The sequence below is a fragment of the Chrysochloris asiatica genome, unplaced genomic scaffold, assembly GCF_000296735.1.
Source record: "Chrysochloris asiatica unplaced genomic scaffold, ChrAsi1.0 scaffold00148, whole genome shotgun sequence".
In the NCBI taxonomy this organism is placed as follows: Eukaryota; Metazoa; Chordata; class Mammalia; order Afrosoricida; family Chrysochloridae; genus Chrysochloris; species Chrysochloris asiatica.
The window spans coordinates 8,284,540-8,303,388 of NW_006408666.1; the positions used below are offsets into that span (position 1 = coordinate 8,284,540).

At 44.7% G+C, this 18,849-nt stretch overlaps 1 protein-coding gene across 1 annotated transcript in view; it reads right to left on the reverse strand.

The window, feature by feature from the left end:
* IGF1R (insulin-like growth factor 1 receptor) overlaps nt 1-18,849 on the reverse strand; it is a 382,740-nt gene that overhangs the window by 22,426 nt on the left and 341,465 nt on the right. The window contains exons 9-15 of the mRNA XM_006870698.1: nt 15,707-15,874; nt 15,331-15,535; nt 12,412-12,695; nt 11,035-11,171; nt 10,004-10,163; nt 3,519-3,624; nt 3,023-3,093 (exon numbers count right to left, since the gene is read on the reverse strand). Of these exons, the coding sequence (XP_006870760.1) occupies nt 3,023-3,093; nt 3,519-3,624; nt 10,004-10,163; nt 11,035-11,171; nt 12,412-12,695; nt 15,331-15,535; nt 15,707-15,874 (1,131 nt within the window). The remainder of the gene's footprint in view (nt 1-3,022; nt 3,094-3,518; nt 3,625-10,003; nt 10,164-11,034; nt 11,172-12,411; nt 12,696-15,330; nt 15,536-15,706; nt 15,875-18,849) is intronic.

Consider the following 18,849-nt stretch of genomic DNA (forward strand, 5'->3'; position numbering starts at 1 on the left):
TTCATCCAATGGGTAGGGTGAAAAATAAAATGAAATCAACCTATTCCATAAGGCCGGAGTCCTTGGGTGGCGCTGTGGGCTAATGTGCTGGACTGCAAAGTCATTTGAACTGCAAGACCAGTGGTTCAAGCTCACCAGCTGCTCCTCAGAAACCCTATACAGGGTCGCTACGGGTCAGAATTGACTAGACGGAAATTAACAGCAACATTCCATAAGACCAAGATGTGGGAAATGTCAACTAAAGTCAGGAATTTAGGAGTTGAGTCTTCACAGTTTTTTGACACCAGTAAAGGCACCTTCAGTGGTGGAATCCTTCCAGACTTTCATGATGTCCCCTCCACCAGGATTCTCTTCTATAATGTTGACAATCCTTTCCATGGAAGACCATGTGCAGTGAGCCATAAAGGAACTTATGACCTCCTGACCTACAGACTGAATTAGAGACATTGTATTTGGAGGCAAGCAGACCACACTTCAATGCCTTCAGCTTTGAACTCATGGGGTTCTGGCTGGCCAGTGGCATACTCCAATGTGGATACTCCAGAGAATGGTGACATGCACATTAGCTTTTGGAGAAAGACTTTTTAAAGCACTTTTGAACTGCAATGTAATTTTGTCACCCCTTGAGGAAGCTGGCTATATGATGCTTGTCAAAAGGCTGAATAAATTCAGTTCAGATGAGGTGACAGGGTTCCCACCTGTTGACTGGATTATAATAAACTTGCTTTTTGTTTTTTTAATGGAGGAACAAAACATCTCTGCAGAGATACATTTGCATTCAGATACTCCACCACGCTGACTTTATTGTGTTAGTGCATCTCCTGGACACTCCAGTCACGGGGCAGACATCAGCCATCTGTGGTTTCTTCAGTGCAAAGCAGACGCTGCAGAACGGCCTCATATGAGCTGTACATAGAAAGGGGCTTCAAAGAGTTCATGGAAAAATAAAATGAGAAGATAATGCAGTTTTTCCATGAATTTTTTGAACCCATTTGTATATAACTTCTTGCTGTTTTTGACAACAGAGAAATAGCTTCTCAGTAAGTGTTTCTGTAACTAATGTAAGGATTGGATGTCTTCTATGCCCTATGTACATACAGAAGTATAGATGTATTTTCTCATTTAAAAACACAACTTCCGAGGGACCTTTATGTAAGAATGAAGTAATTGTTTTCCACCTAATTCTCATCTATGGGAGGCTGCTTTTAATCGGCTTTCTTTTAAAACATGATTCCATGAGAATTGTTTAACAACTCCACAGCATTTAACAACAAAAGAACCCAGAGTAAACACTTACATACTGCTTTAAACTTTTAAGTTGGCGGCATGTTTTCTAGTTTGATCAGGATAATCAATGAAAATAACCTAGTCTTGCTTGAATTCACAGTTCCTACATATCTATTGAAGGGATCCTGGTGGCTCAAGGTAAGATAGGTGGTTTGAACCCCCAGCAGGTCCACAGGAAACCTCTGGGGCAGCTCTGCTCTGCCATGCTGTAGCTGTTGCGTGCGCTCAGCTCATAGTGACTCTGGGTAGGATTTCTGAGGATCAGAACCGCTGAACTTACAGAGTCCTGCCAGGGTCACAGCAAGTCAGAAGCAACCAATGACAAAGGGTGGGCTTATCTACTTCTCCTAAAGCAAGAAGGAAAAACGGCTTTTCCTAAACACACACGTATCCGATCTGTGGGCTCTGCCCTGAGCACTTCACAGCCTTTCCCCCAAAGACGGCACTGCACTGGCCTCAGAGGCGGCAGAACGAGCCAGGGACTGGAGTAGCCATGGGACCCTCAGCAAGGGTCTTCTCTTGAGTCTTATAAGAAATCTCCCTTTATTGTAATGAAGCATGGAACGGGACAAAGTCCCTAGCAAAGTGCTAAGTTAATGACAGCTAATCTTAACTAGGCTAATGAATCAAATTTGCTCTTGAGATAATCTCTAAATTTAGGTGGAATATGTTCAAGGCCATATTTTTGGCTCTCGTGAACGTGTTTCAATTTTCTTCAGCTTCAGCCCAAACATGAGTGTGACTAATTGATGGTCTGTTCCACAGTCTGCCCTTGGCCTGGTTTTGGCGGATGATATGGAGCTTTTCCACTGTTTCTTTCCACAGATGCAGTCAATTTGATCTCTGTGTGTCCTGTCTGGTGAGGCCCATGTGTATTGTTGTTGTTAGGTGCCGCTGAGTCGGTTCTGATGCAGCCAAGCCCATTACATCCACTTTTATATGCTCTGAACCCAGGAAAAACTAATGAAGGTCATTTAGTGAGGTAGTCTCAAAAGTTGCCTTAAAATATGACTCACGCTCAGTGAAAATAATGCCTTTTTGCTGTCTTCCTTGTTTGCTTAAATCCAAACTTTTCAAATAAGTGGAGCTGGCCAACAGGTGTTGCTGTTGCTGTCAGGTGTCATCAAGTCAGTTCTGACTCAAAGGGACCCTGTGTGCACTACACCGCCCGGTCCTGTGCCACCCTCATGACCATTGCTACACTTGAGCCCGCTGCTGCTGCCACTGTGCCAATCCACCTCGTTGGGGGTTTCCCTCTTTTTCTCTCACCCTCCACTTTACCAAGCATGATGTCCTCCTCCAGGAAATAGTCCTTCCTGATAACACATCCACAGTATGAGCGATGAAGTCTGGTCCTTCTAGCCTCTGAGGAGCATCTGGCTGTACTTCTTCCAACACAGATTGGTTTGTTCTTCTGGCGTCCATGGTACTTTCAATATTTGATTGAAACTTTATAAAGGACTTAATGGTATGTCCTCTAACTAGATGTTAGCTTTCTGTGTTCTAATGGAAAGTACCAGACAACTGGCTGCCTGGTTTTGATTCTGAAGCCTGTTTTTCTGTGAGGCATCTCATACGGACCCAGAATTTTTGGCATATTTAGTGAACTGTTGAAAAGTTTATTTTTAAAAAAGCTGTTAATGAATCCAGAACGAGGCCAAAGCTACCTCAAAATCATTCAGACCACATCCTGTAAATTAGCCCAACTCCCTCGGGCCCGCGGCCGTGAACGTACCGTCAGCAGCGCTGAAGTACTCTGGGTTCACCGAGGCGTACAGCACTCCATTGCCCAGTCTGCTGCTGTTTCTGTCAGAAAGCATAAATGGAGGTTAAGAAACTCCAACAAATCCCGCACCTCTACATTTCTTTATGCACGTGCATCGTTATAACGTAAGTTTGATGAGTTCTAATCGAGTGAGGCAGCTTTTTACTGCTTATTACCAGTCTGCTGCTCAGCATGCATATTCAGGTCCACGTGCTAATATGCTGTTAGCACCCGCAATGGCACCAGACGACAAGCTTTTAAGTAACATTAGTTTGTTTACTATATTGGACTCAAATACCAAGATGGAAAAGTTTTACATAAGTAGCAATACCAGTGTGACAAGAACAACCGTCCCACTCTGATTTCCCAAAAATTCTAAAGTCCTCAAAAAGATAACCTAGACTCAGGCTCACATCCCCAAGCCCCTTAGCCACAAGACAAGACTTCACGCCTCACGGACACTCACCTCTGTCGATGGCAGACATAGAGCATTATCAGCAGGCCTCCCACGACCAACAGGACAGCTACCGGCAGGGCAATAATCAGATGGATGAAACTTTCATACGGCTTTACTGCAGAAACAACAGAAAACAAGATACACTCATCAGGTGAATGGCTCCCGTCTCTCATGTTTTAAAATATTCAGTTGGAAGTATGAAAAATTTCCCTGAAATATTTCTTTATTGAATTACCCTGAAGTAAGAATCCCTGAAGGTTAACATTATAAAAAATAAAAAAAGAAGTTATTTGAAAACAATTAGTAAGTGAAGATGGATACATATATGTATTTCTTAAAGTACAGAGTATTGCGAAATAAGAGTTCAAATAATAAATTGACGTAAACTACTCTTTGTTTTGTCATACTGAAGCCATATTGACCTTCATCTCTCTGAAGACAGTCCCACAGACAATGCAAGAAGAAAAGCAAGCAGTGTCTGATATAGATTCATCATGTCTTCCAAAGAGAGATGCTGAATCCCTGATCCCTGTGGCTAAGAAAGTGACCTTGTTTGATAACCGGGTCTTTGCAGATGTCATCATGAGGTTCATAATATGAGGTACACAGGGGTATGGAGGGTGGCCCAGTCCTGGGGTGGCACAGTGGGTTAATGCACTGGACTGCAAAGTTGGTTTGAACCCCAGGGTTGGAGGTCCACGCTCACCAGTCTCTCCTAGGAAACCCTATACGGACTTGCTATTGGCTGGAACCAACTTGACGGCACAACAACAACAATGCAAACTGTTCAAATGGCATGCCCCTTGGAAGACTTTGTCTTATTTCCTTTTTACATGGGGAAAAGGACAAGACTTTGATAGAGAGTCATTGACAGTGAGGAAACCATCAACGAGATGAGAGGGACTGACACAGTCGCCACAACGGAAGTTCAGAGATCGTGGCGAGGGCACAGCGCTGAGCAATGCTTTGTCCGCTATCTGTAAGGGCACCCTGAGCTGGAGTCAACTCACTGGCAACTCACAGCAACAACCCAAGCTGAGTAGCATCCTTACAAACGAGGAGGAGGAACACAGAGAGACAAAGAGGGAAGCTGGCCATGGGAAGACTAGATCTCACAGAGGTCCAGTCCTGGAGGGATGCAGTTATTAGCCTAGGGATACCACAGACTGCCAGCTGTCACTGAAAGCTAAGAGAGGCATAAACAGGTTCTCCCTTAGGGATGTTTTGAACTTTCAGGCCCAGAACTGCAAGACAATGTATTTCTGCTCCTAAGTTATCTAGTTTAGGTACTTTGTTATGGTAACCCTAGGAAACTCAACAGCACCGCAGCCAAAGCTGCTCTGAATGACCCACAAACATTAAAATCTAGCTGTAGGTATGAGATACAATATCCTCTGTAGCCCTTACTCACCACCTATACACCAGGTGCTGGCACTAGGGATGATGAACTGAAAATCACAAAGTCAGTACGTAGCTGAACAACTAGAAAAGTGGGCTTCACAGATGGTATGGATGCAGAAAGGGAGAGAAGAGTCACAGCCCAAGGAATAGTTCATTTAGCCTAAAGGAGATAGGCATGCTTTCCTTGCAGAAAAATAGCTTTCCAAGCAGCGGATTATCTTAAAAAGTTCGAGCTGCTTACAAGGGGCCTTCTGCAAAGGAAGCAATCTGAACTCTGTTCTGCAGATTAAAAGGAGTCAAACAAAAGCTTTCAAGTCCCAGGAGTGAGTTAATCCAATCTGGGTACCAGAGAGATGGCTGCGCCAGGAGCAGGCTGGAGGGGCTGGCAGCAGCAGGGGCACCTTCCTCATGAGTGGTCTACACCGCTGACTTCAGACCTCACAAAGGAATCACTGCTCCCTTTCCACAGCTGTGGGAGAGAAGTCTCCTTCTTAAGGTAGCACAGAAGGTTGTTCAGTTAAGTCTGGGACCTAAACTCAGGTTTTCTGCATCCACAGCTCATACATTCTTCAGGAAGCTCTGAGCTCAAACTGAAGTTGTGGCCCTGGAGAAGCTGGGCTGAAGACATACTTGAAAGGCACCATCAATGAGCTTTGGGTTTGGATAGAAACGGGAGATTGGACAGCCATATTAGGGATGCCAGGGAGGTTAGGGTTAGGGTGAAGAGTGGAATATGGGAGTCATTAACTCAGAGAACAAAGGAGGGGTGTGATCTAGACTTGTGCAGGAGCAGCTGAGGAGACCCTGTGGGGCATCCAAGTAGAGATGGTTCAGTGGAAATGGGCTGGGAATTTGTTAGGGACAAAGTCACATCTATTGTATGTCATCCATTAGTGGATTTTTTCTCAGTATAAGCTTTTTTTTTTTTTTACAAGTTATTATTATTTTTAAAGGCTGTTGAAGTTTCTTTTCTTTTTTTAATTAAATATCTTTTACAATAGTTGCAGACTGTGATTTTCAATTCCTGAATATAATCACAAGTTATCAGTGCCCCTGGGAGACTGGAAGATTTTCCCTCCTGAGACTCTCTTCTGTTTGCATCACACATAGCACTGGACTGGCTGGACTGTGCTCCTTGAGTTTCACATTTCAACAGGGACATGGAGAAACTAGAATGCATCCAGACAAGACCAAGATTACTAAATGGCAAGAAAGTGGCCTATGAGATTTGACCGCAAGAAGACCCCCAAAGGCCTAAGATTATTTACTCTCAAGAAGAGTTGTCTGACCACAAAGGTTTCTAAAAGGGGAGCAGTTGCTGGAGTGCTTCCAAAATTTCCATCTCCTCTGAGGATTCCAGAAGAGGAAACGAGCCTAAATGGTAAGTGGAGAGTCTTGTTTGACATAAGGAAAAAACTTCCCAGCAATGAAGACACATGCCGATTAAGTTTCCTGGTGTTGCATGCCAACTTCTGCTGGAAAACTTCCACCAGAGGGGCTCCTGGATTTCTCATTGGCATCTTAGCCTCACAGGGTTAAAAGGAGCAGCCATAGAACCTACCATCTCCAAAGATGAGCCAAGTTCAGTCACCCACAGAAGCCAAGCCGGTAAAACCTCCAAACCCAGGCCCTGTTCCTAGGAGATGGATGCACAGAACAAGAAGAGGGTAGACAGAGAGAGCACCCGTAACACTAGATAGGAAGTCTTGGTGTGGCAAGCGGGATGAGCACAGGACTGCTAACTGCAAGCTGGGCTGTTCAAACCCACCAGTCATCCTCAGAAACCCCACACAGGAGTCCTAACCAACTCCATGGCACTAACAACATGTTGGGTAGGACTGTTTGAATAGTGTGACTAGAAGTGGCTCACCAATAAAGCAAAATGGGAAGATTTCAACTTCAGTCATACCTCTATATTAATGGGTTCTGCTTCCATGTATTTAACTAACCACCCATCAAAAATACTATACAGAAAAAAACAGCAATTAAAGAAGTGCTCAAAGAATCCCTCTAGGGCTAAGAAGAAACTTAAAATGCTAATCCCATTTTAAAGCCTTTACATTGTATTGGTATTACAACGATTTAAGAAGACCCCAGTGTTTCCCCTCAACAGCACCTAACAAGTGGTACAGCCTGTTGTTGGAACCCACGAGCTGCTCTTTGGGAGAGATGTAGCCACGAACTTCCCCGGAGATTTAGAGGCTGGAAAGCCTCCAGGCAGCTCTGCTCTGCCATCTATGGTCACCATGAGTTAGACTCGACTCAGCAACAGTAGGTCTGCTTAGGGTTATAGAGATGATTAAAGAAGAGGAAGGATGTGTGTAGTTTACATACATATGCTACACCTACCACTTTATATAAGGGAACTAGGCATCTGTGGGGGGCCTGGGACCAATTCTTTGTAGATACCACAGGACCACTCTATTTTAATGGAATTTAGTGGAAAGAAACTCACTAACCCTAAGTAAGGTAGCCGTTTTCTTTAGTGCCTGAGAAATGGCCCTGCAAGTAGCCTTTACACGAAAGCTCAAGACGAGCAAAGCCTCACCTGGGAGGTGACTACACCTAGGCTCCAAAGCCATTGTTACCCTACCACGTGTAGGCAAGAAGGGCTCAGTCAGGGCTGACTACCAGAGCTCCAACCCTGGAGGCTCTGCGAGTTTCGGGGCTAGGAGACTGAAGCCTGTACTGGATACCCTCCCAGACACTGCCACCCATCTCTTCTCAGGGTGACCCTGATTTGCATTATTTCACTTGTTGTTGTTAAGTGCCACGGAGTCGATTCTGACTCATAGCGACCCTGTATCCCTATACAAAGAGCAGCTGGTGAACTTGAACCACTGACCTTGCAGTTCAAAGGACTTTGCAGTGTGACACCTTAGCCCCCAGGACTCCTCCAGAGCTCTATAACCACAGTTTAGTATTTCCCAGTTCTGAGTTGTTCCAGTGAATTACTGAACCCCAGAGGAGGAGGCAGCAGGTGAGTGTTGTATAAACTCCTGAACTTTCAACTGTTGTTGTTGTAAAGTGCCCTCGAGTTGGTTACTATTCATAGCCAGTGTGTCCAGGGTTTCCAAGAAGTGGCTGATGGGTTTGAATCACCGATTTTGCAGTCCAGTGCTTATCCTACAGCACCAGTGACTGCCTACTTGGCCTTCTATAGGACGGTGTGCTTTCTACTTGTAAGAGCTACGCTGTCTCCGGTGGCCAGAGTCAGAGAGTGTGGCTGCCTGAGTGCTGGTGTTGGACATTACTGAGCCTTGGGGAAGGAGGCGCTGAGTCAAACTCCACACGGCGTTAGATTCATGCTGTTTTATCTACAAAGCACCTATTTATCACTAGGACCTGAACCCCGGCAGTATCAGGCACCTAAAATTGGCCTTGGGGTTTATAATTTACACACCCCTATCCTTCCTTGCATCTCAATGTAAAGAAAACAAAAATCCTCACCACTGGACCAATAAACAACATTCTTATCAATGGAGAAAGGATTGAAGTTGTCAAGGACTTCATTCTTCTTGGATCAACTATCAACACTCACGGAAGCAGCAGTCAAAAAATCAGACGACATATTGCACTAGGCAAATCTGCTGCACAAGCCCTTTTTAAAGCATTAAAGAGCAAAGATGTCAACTTGAAGACTAAGGTATGCCTGACCCAAGCCATGGTCTTTTCAATAACCTCATATGGATGTGAAAGCTGGACAGTGAATAAGGAAGACCATAGAAGAATTGATGATTTTGAGTGATGGTATTAGAGGAGAATATTGAAAGTGCCACGGGCTGCCAAAAGAACCAACAGATCTGTGTTGGAAGAAGTGCAGCTAGAGTGAGTGCTCCTTGGAGGCCAGGATGGCAAGACTTTGTCTCTCATACTTCGGACATATTGTCAGGAAGGACCAGTTGCTGGAGAAGGATATCATGTTTGGTAAGGTGGAGGGTCCGAGAAAAAGAGGAAGACCCCCAGCGAGATGGATTGGCAAAGTGGCAGCATCAAAGGCTCAAGCATGGCAACAACTGTGAGTTTGGCCCAGTGTTTCATTCTGCTGTGCATAAGGTTGCTATGAGTCGGTACCAACTCGATGGTACCTAACAACAACAACAACAATCCTTCCTTTGATACCTGTCACTTTTAGGGTTTTTAAATGGCACACATTTCTTTGGCTGTTAGGAGTTGAGCAGGTAAGCTATTAGATCTGCTGATTCCCTCTTTTCAGTCAGATTCTAGATCAGAGCTGTAAAAACACACACCAGGAAGGCAGGCCCAGTCCAGTGACGGCCGGCCATTAGACCCAAAGCCCCGCTGATCTGTGAGAGTAGGCTGATACTTTCTTGTAAGTAACTGTGTTCTGCCAAACTTGATTCTACTCTAAACATGGATTAATCTTTAAACTGGGTTTTAATGAAAATGCATATGGAATACTGAGCAGTACATATTTTATTCAATAATAACTTTCCTTGATCAAACAAACAGAACGTGGCCACTGTTGACACCTTCCTTATACATTTTATAAAATTCAGTTTTAAATGTGAAATCTTTGTTCAGAGCAGTCTTCTAAAAGAAATCTATTGTGTCACTAGTTTGAGACTAAACCCCTAACATTACCCAGTCTGTAAGCAGTGCCGGCTTTAAGCATCTATGAAGGCTTTAATGAGCACATGTATTCTACCAAAGAGACATGCGTGTGCCTGCTTGGGTTGCTGTTGTGGGGATCCCCGTCTTGGGAGGAGGGGCTCAACCAGAAGATCCCTAAGGTTTTTTCAACCTTTAGGATTCTAAGTCCTAAAGTTCAGAACAGGCAGAGGAGGTGAGAGAGTCGATTCAATGCCTCGTAAAATGACTCGGGACATCAATTAAGTTGAAACCAATGTTTCTTGTCAACTCTGTGGTAGTTGCACCATCTCAAAAGAGGGTCAGAGACCCACACCCTGACCGTAAGATGAGGCAGGTACTCACCACTCACCCCACTGTAGCACAAGTATGACTCTCCCCTAATGTGGCCTTTCTGAATGTTCCACAACCACTCCAGGCTTCCCGAATCCCAACCTAACCTGTTTCCACCTCTCCTATGAAGCATCCGTTGTAAAACTTACCTTTGGTTGGGACATAGAAGAACACAGGCTCGGTCCATGAGCCGTTGCCAGAAAGCGAAGTGGCCTGAACCCGGGCTGTGTAGTTCCCTGGGTTTAGCCGGTTAAGCTTGGCTCCCCCATGCTTGCGGTACTCCTGTCTGGAAACACACTTGCGCTGATCCTGGGGGAATGCAACACACTTGTCAATTCTCCCCATATCTGAAAAATCTGTGTTTCTACCTAAGCTCTCTGCACTGTAACTCTCTCTAGTTCCCTGATCATGAGCCACAGCTTCAATCAAAGGGAAGGAATACAGTCATCAAAAGCAGTCCTTCTGAAACTTGAAGCACATCCAATTTTGAACTAAAACTTTTTTTGTAAACAAACAGAAAGCCAGAAGGATGAAAAGTTTTCAGAACAAACCGCGTATGTGTTTAGGGCGTTTTCTGCAGTGAGATACCAGTGTCTTGGGGGTCAGGCCCCGTCTGCCTCCTCTCAGAAACCAGTTTCCATGGAAGTGACCCCTGATTGCAGGGTCATGCTTTTCTGTTAGAAGATTACCAGGCCCTTCTTCTAAGGCACTCTGGGTGGTCTTGAAGCACCAACCTTTTGGTTAGTAGTCACGCATGCTCAGTGTTTATATACCACTCAGAGACTACATCTCTTGTTGCACACTTGCATACTCCTGTTGTTGCTAAACCTTCTTTGACTCACCATCTTTTTCTTGTTTTAGGTAGCCAACCTGAAAACTGTGCTATAATCTATCATTCGGTACATGCTCTAAGGGAGCATGCTGGCTCCAGACAACACACTGAACTCAGAGACACAAGGTTAGTGGTTTGAACCCACCAGCCAATCTGCAAGAGAAAGATTAGGTGGACGTTCCCACCACAAAAATTTAAAGCCTTGGAAACCCTATACATGGTGGGTGTGGATTGGAACAAGCCTAACAACAACAACAACAACAACAACAACAACAACAACTACCATGCTCTGAACTGTGGTAGATGCTCATACATCCAAACCTGGACTTGCACCTAACCCAGTCTTACCTCAATTTGTGATCCATATTTTATTTCATACATTAGTATCAATCCATTGGGATTCTCCGGTTCTGGCCACTTGAGGAAGATGGAGTTTTCAGGCCTTGACTCCCAGGTCACTGGGCCGGGAATGTCATCTGCTCCTTCTGTAAAACAGTGACAATAAGTGGTAAAGCAGACTGGACCCTTCTGAGGAGGCCGACACCGGGCTAGCCCGTGTGAGAGTGTAGACACAGAAGCCACGACACCTGGCTGTCCACACACAGCTCAGATGTCAGAACTGTGACGACCACTTGCCTACCAAGTAAGTCTGATGGCAAGCAAGTACAGTCAGTTTTAGTGACTGTCCCCGTCAGTGGTGCCTCCACCATTCTGAAGAAGACGGGACATCACAGAGACAGCAGTACAGCGAGCCCGGTGGGGTCCACACCCACATACACGGGCCTGGGAGAGCTCGGTAGCCTGTGAGGAAGCTGGAGTGGAAGGAGGGTGTCCTCCCAGTCATCCTTGATTAACCCTTTAGCAGTGGCTTGAGGTTGTGGTGGTTGTTTTCTTGTGTTTGCTTTATAAACAGTGAGTGGTAAACAAGAATCATGGAAAGTTAGCTCTGAGAAAGCAGCTGGTCTACCTCTCTCCTAGGAAGGATGGGGAAACTAAGGCCCAGAGACCTGATGACAGTTAATTCCAGAGCTGCATGGCACAGGCCCCACCCCCAGACTTCCAAAGGACATCCTGTGGTTCACCTGCCCCTCAAAGATGGACAAGCAGCTATTGGAGTGGCAGGCAGATTCCACTTACAAGAGAAAGCTGATGACCAACATGTGGGGCTACTCCAGGCGTTGTTCCAGAAGAGCTCTGACAGTTAATCTTATGTGTTAATGTGGCTGAACTACGTTCCCAGTTGGAAGTCAAACACTTGTCTAGGTATTGTTACAGAGTAGTTACAGGTCATATAATACCTGGTCTTAAATACGGCAGCTGACCTTCCACACAGTAAACTAGGGGAATGTCACATAATGACCTTCCACACAGTAAACTAGGGTCACGTCACGTAATCTTCCATAATGTAATCTAGTGTAACATCGTGCAGAGACGTTCCATAAAGTAATCTAATGTAATCAATCAATCCATCCATCAATTGACAGTGTGTGTCTGTGTGTCCTGCCTCTGGACTATAACTAGATCTTTTGGCAGAATTCTCACCTAAACTCTTCAGTTGACTGACCTATGGATTCTGGGGATACAAGCCAGGAGGAGGAGGATGTCCCCCAGGGAACATGGCTGCTTGCTGGCTCACCGTGCTACCTCTCAGTGACCACACATCTGTCAGCTGGCACACACAGTACTGTCTGCCCACTGGGAGGCTGTGAGTCAGTCACACCATACCTGCAGGCATAGTCCGCGCAAAGACAAAGTTGGAGGCACTGCAGCCAAGCTTCTCAGCCTCGTGGTTGCAGCTGTGAATGTCAATACGATACAAAGTGAAAGGCCGCAGGTTTGAAATGACGGTTCTCTCCTTGTTATCCACTCTGCTCTCAAAGAAAGGGAACTCTCTCTCGAACTCTTCTGGGTCTGTGACGTTGTAGGTGTCTGCCATCGTGCTGTTCCGGCTCCGGCTGGACGTGGTGGTGGTAGCAATTTGTAGAACATCTCTCCGCTTCCTTTCAGGTCTGTAAGAAACAGAAACTGGGATTAAAGTGCTCCTATCTCACTGCCTTTTCTGTGACTTGGAGAAGAGTACCAAACAGAAAAGGGACAGCTGTTTTTCAGCAGACTTCCTGCTGGCCTTATTTGTCTAGAAGGAAAATCCTGGAAGGAAGCAATTGTGTAGACAATGTGCCTCTGGCTCCCATGCATTCTCTGCAGAAATGCTGCCCCCACCACCAACATAAAGCAGCCAGGACAGGGTGCTATCCCAACACAGACACACCATTCCCAAAGGCCGAAAACCCCGTGATCGGAGTGCACTGCCCTTCACAATTTGACGAAGGTGTGAGGGGTTAGGAAATGACCAGCCAGTTTGCCTGGAAGAGAAGACCTCAAGAAACCACATTTATTGCTAGAGAAACCTTTCTGAGTCCCACATGATCATCTAATTTTCTGCCCTTTCTTTAAATCAACACAACACACAAATCCACTTGCATCTGTTCGTAAGAAGCTGCTGAAGTTTAATACTCTGCAAACTAATGTTGTGTGAAAAGCTCTCCCTCATCTAACTGGCATGACACTGTTCAACTCAACAGTTTACTGATTCACAAATGCCACACTCCTGGGACGGCATGGCTGGAGCTGTTGATACCAAGTCAAGGACTGGGGAGGAAAGCAATGCAGAACACCAATCAGGAAGACAAAGTCTGGGCGAAACTGAATGGTCCTTGATTTTGTTTTGTAAAAAGCGAAATTCCCAAATAGAATAGTAAACAGCAACTATTACAACCGACTTTCCCCAACCCCACCCCAAGATCTGGAGTCAGAAAACCAAAAAGGAAGAACACGCTCAGGATTTCTCAAGCTGGGGGATCTGAAGAAAAAAATCAAGCCTCGACTTTCGTTATTAAGGATTCTTTGGGCAAATTACTGAATGATGCAGAAAGCATCAAGAGAAGATGGAAGGAATACAAAGTCACTGTACCAAAAGGAAAGGGTTAATGTTCAACTGTTTCAAGAGGTAGCATATGATCAAGAGCCAATGATACTGAAGGAGAAAGTCCAAGGTGCATTGAAGGAATTAGCAAAGAATAAGACACCAGGAATTGATGGAATAAAAATTGAAATCTTTCAAGAAAGTGAGGCAGCACAGAAGGCACTCACTCATCTCTGCCAAGTAATTTGGAAGACAGCTATCTGGTTTACTGATTGGAAGAGATCCATATTTGTGACCGTTCCAAAGAGAGGTGACTCAACGGAATGCGGAAATCATCGGACAATACATGCTTACTAAAGGTAATACAGAAACGGCTGCAAGCATATGTTGACAGAGAACTTCCAGAGGTTCAAGCCAGCTGATGTCCGATGGATATTGGCTGAAAGCACAGAATATCATAAAGATGTTTACCTGTGCTTTACTGCTATGCAAAGGCTTTCGATTGTGTGGATCATGACAAGTTATGGACAACATTGCGAAGTATGAGTATTCCGGAACACTTAATTGTACTTATGAGGATTCAGTACATGGACTAAGAGGCAGTTGTTCTAACAGAACATGGGAACACTGAATGTTTTAAAATTAAGAAAGGTATGTGACAGGGTTGTATTCTTTTACCATACTTAATTCAACCTGTATGCTGAGCAAATCATCCAAGAAGTTGGGTTCTATGAAGAAAAACGTGGCATCAGGATTGGAGGAAGACTCATTAACAACCTGCGATATGCAGATGATACAACCTTGCTTGCTGAAAGTGAAGAGGACTTAAAATACTTACTGATGAAGATCAAAGAGCACAGCCTTCCATATGGATTGCATCTCAGTGTAAAGAAAACAAAAATCCTTACCACTGGACCAATAAACAACATTCTTATCAACAGACAAAAGATTGGAGTTGTCAAGGACTTCATTCTTCTTGGATCAACTATCAACACTCATGGAAGCAGCAGTCAAAACATCAGACGACATATTGCATTAGACAAATCTTCTGCACAAGACCTTTTTAAAGCGTTGAAGAGCAGAGAAGTCAGCTTGAGGACTAAGGTGCGCCTGACCCAGGCCATGGTGTTTTCAATAACCTCATATGCATGTGAAAGCTGGACAGTGCATAAGGAAGATCGTAGAAGAATTGATGCTTTTGAGTTATGATGTTGGAGGAGAATATTGAAAGTGTCATAGGCTGCCAAAAGAACCAATAGATCTGTGTTGGAAGAAGTGCAGCCAGAGTGCTCCTTAGAGGCCAGGATTGCCAGATTTTGTCTCTCATACTTTGGACATATTGTCAGGAGGGACAAGTCACTGGAGAAGAGTATCATGTTTGGTAAGGGGGAGGGTCAGAGAAAGAGAGGAAGACCCCCAGTGAGATGGATTAGCCAAGCGGCAGCCCCAGTGAGGCTGGCCCCGTATCGGGCAGTGTCTCGTTCTGTTGTGCATAGGGTCGCTATGAGTTGGCACTGACTTGAAGGCACCTAACAACAACAACAACAACACACCATGACACCACCCACTGCTATCAGAAAATCACTCATGTTTCAATGCCTGTCAGCACTACAGCTAGTTGAAGCAAACTACATGATTGAAAACATAAAAGTTGCAGTGTGTGTGTGTAGGGCCCCACTGGATAAACAGCGTCTGCATGCATTCTCAAAGGCTCACGGTACCTGGGCACGAAGATGGAATTGTGCAGGAAATTCTCGAAGACTTTGCGGTACTCAGCCTCCTCCTTCTCAGCCTGCTTCTCGGCCTCAGTTTTTGGGCAGGCACAGCAAGGCCCTTTCTCTCCACCACACACCTCGGTCTTGGGGTGCTCTGTCACCTCCTCAATGTCGATGGCTCCGTCAGCGTATTTCCGGATGGGGATTTTGTCTTCTCGGGAAAGAGAGGCAAACAGAGATTCGGTATGAAAGCGGAGGCATGACAGCTCTCAGAGCCTCTACTGGAGAGCTCAGCTGACTTCCACTAAGGGTCTGAGTGGTTAGAGACAGGCTCAGTTCTAGGTCATGGTCATTTTCACAGCCTGGGAACGCACATCCTTACCTTTGGAGCAGTAGTTGTGTCGGTAAAGGTAGCTGTCCTGAGGCTGCCGCTGCCACCTCACGATATAGTAGCTCAGGTTACCATTTGGCAGGGAGGGCGGGTTCCACTTTACAATCAACTGAGAAGACGAGTTAGATGCTGAAAGAACATCCAGAGGAATGGAAGGGACTGGAAAAAAACAAAGTGCCTCTCAGAGAACTGAATGAGTCCAAGATCTAGGCTGCTAGGAACGCTTGGTATCGTGAACATTTTATATTCATGTCTTATTTATTCTCAAAGTCCATAGCACTAATTTGTTACGTAAAAAGTAAGAAAGCCTCGTCATGTAAATTTGCCAAGTGTGTATGTGTGTGTGTTGTGTGTGTTGCACAGTGTGTGTGGGTAGGAGCGTGCTGTGTGTGTGGTATGTGTGTGTTGCACAGTGTGTTTTTGCAGGTTGTGTTATATAGGTGTCATGTGTGTATATTATGACTGGTGTGTGTGGTGTGTGTATAGGCGTGTGTTGTGTGTGGTATGTGTATGTGTTCAGAACAAATTTATTCTTCATCTGAGAATTTTCTTTCTTACCTGTTATTTTTTTGAATGAAAAACAAATTACTATTAATGTTACTGGAGATAATGGAAGTGTTAGTTAAAGATTTTTATAATAAATTATTGTTTTATAGCGGTACTCAATGCAAACCAACAGGAAGCTTGAGTTTGACCTGGGTAAAAAGGTAACAATGAACACGAAAACACAAAATGAAAGCTGAATCTTGTTTGGAAATAGTATTAAATGCCAACACTCTTCTTTATAACATTTATTCTCAGGGAATCCCCAAGAAAATAAACATCTCAGAATTGCAAATGTGAAAGGGCTCTGGGGTGATATGATTTAAAATCTACAGCTAAGCCAAACATCTAGATTTTCTTATTTATTGTTAACTGCCACTTTCCAAAATGTTTAATTTCAGCAGTTTTAACAAATGATAAAATGAATTGGTTTATATTTCATTTGAGATTTTGAATCTCTGATAAAAATAGCAAAAAGCCAAACTAAAAGAAGGGAATGCAGAAACGTGTAAGAAGAGAAGGTGTGTGCAATTGTGTCTGTGTGTGCAAAAGAAGAAGGAGATTAGAGCAGTACAAAGGGCCTAGAAAGCCCCTAATTCGACAGCAGTGCTTGAATGGGATGATGCACACAGGACTATGAGAGTAGTCAAAAACCTAGCCACACCAAGTAACAGAGACCCTGGTTCCAGAAAAAGGGACACTGGTTTATGGCAAAGCATCAGAGCTGGTGGAGCTTGACTTCCTACTACCTGACCCACCCCCAGAGCTGATGTGTGTATAAAGGGCAAAGGCATCCCAGACCAGATGTTGTCAAGCTGGCTCCGACTGGGCAGCCCCAAGCATCAGGGGAGAACCAAGTGCCCTGCAGCGTTTTCCAGGACTGGTTTTCCAGAAGCACTTTGCCTTTTTCGAGAGGCACCTGGAGGCAGATGCAGACCTTCAGACTTCTTAACTATCTGCACCACCCAGGGATTCCAAATGCATCCCAGTACCATGGAAATCTTGTACTCCTCTGGACTCGACTAAAAAAGGGCACTGATGTTTGTAAGTTTTCCGAAGCATAAGAGATACCTCCAAGATAAGCCACTCAAACAACATTTTCAGGCAACACATTTTGCAGCTTGAAAAGCACGAGCAGCTAAGGGTGCTGTACAAATACACATCACACACCAGACTCGAAACACCTTCGGAATGATGCTCTGGGAGAAGACTATAACTAATGATTTATCACAGTAAAGACGGCCACTGCATGTATGTAGGCCACATCAACGTTTCAAAACTAGGTATTTAAAACAAATGACTTGTCCCTAAATATTTCAGTAACTGTTGTTGTTGATAAGTGCCGTCGAGTCAGTTCTGACCCACAGTGACCCTGAATAGGGTTTCTGAGGAACCTCTGGTGACCTTGCACCTCTGACCTTCCAGCCCAGCTTTGCAGCCTAGCACATCAAACCCACAGCACCACACAGGACTCTATTTTCAGTAATGGGTGCCAAATAAAGTATACTGGCTTTATTGGTTATTCTGTTATTAGCATTTGTAAGAATAGGAGCTAAAATGTAGTGAAATGGCTCAATTTATACAGGGCTTGGTTTTCCAACTTTGAGAAAAGGAACCAGTATTCCTAAGAATTTGTCAGAAAAAAAAAAAGAGATTCCATTTTCCTTCAAAGATGCTACACTGTATAGCTAGCAAGTGCTCTGCGTACTCACCAATTTGAAAGTGAACACCTTCTACGGTCCCAGCTGGACCGCCCGACCCACCCCAGGAGGGAAAGCCTGTGCCATGTGTCTTGCTGCAAACATCTGCTGGGCACTGGTCTGCCCACGATGAGGAGGAAGTGGCTGGGCATGAGCAAACGCTTTCTCCACGCGCCTCTGTTCCTCACCTGCTCTGCTACTGAAACTTGTTTTGTGCTTACGGGAGACTCATCCTAACAATGTCTATGGTCCAAGAATGTTTATCAGCATCTTCAACACTGAGGTAGGCTACTAACTTCTACACTGCTCTTTATAAACTTGGAAAAGATACACAAATGCTGGTTTGGATTGTTTCCAAATGGTAGAATTGAGAAAAGAAGTGGTTTAGAAAATGAAGCTATGCATAAAAGGAAGGAGGAAATTTCCATCAGTGAATACTTTGAATAGCCACAACATACTATATCTGACTCCACTTCTTTCTAGCCCTGTGGAATCTTAGTAGCTCCAGAAGGGAGTTGAAAACTGGTAAACCAGGAGTGGTAACGGCAACACTGAACGCTACGGTTTCCAGGCATGGAGAGTGAGAGCGAAAACAGTGAGTTCTGTGTTCTGATTAGTCCTTACAGCGAAACCAACTAAGTATCTAGGGGTCTGGGTTCATCCACACAGAGCAGACAGAGACATGCCGGGAGCTGGAACCAAGTCCAGAAAAAGAGCTGTTACAAGTGGGAAAGAGACAGAGAAAGCATTATAAACCCCCACCACCTAGCTGTCAGATTGTCAAACTTTGGTAGCCTGTGATCCTGCAAGCTACACCAACAGTATTTCAAACAGCAGCATGGTCACCCAGGGTGGACAGGTTTCAGCAGATATTCCAGACAAAGACAGACT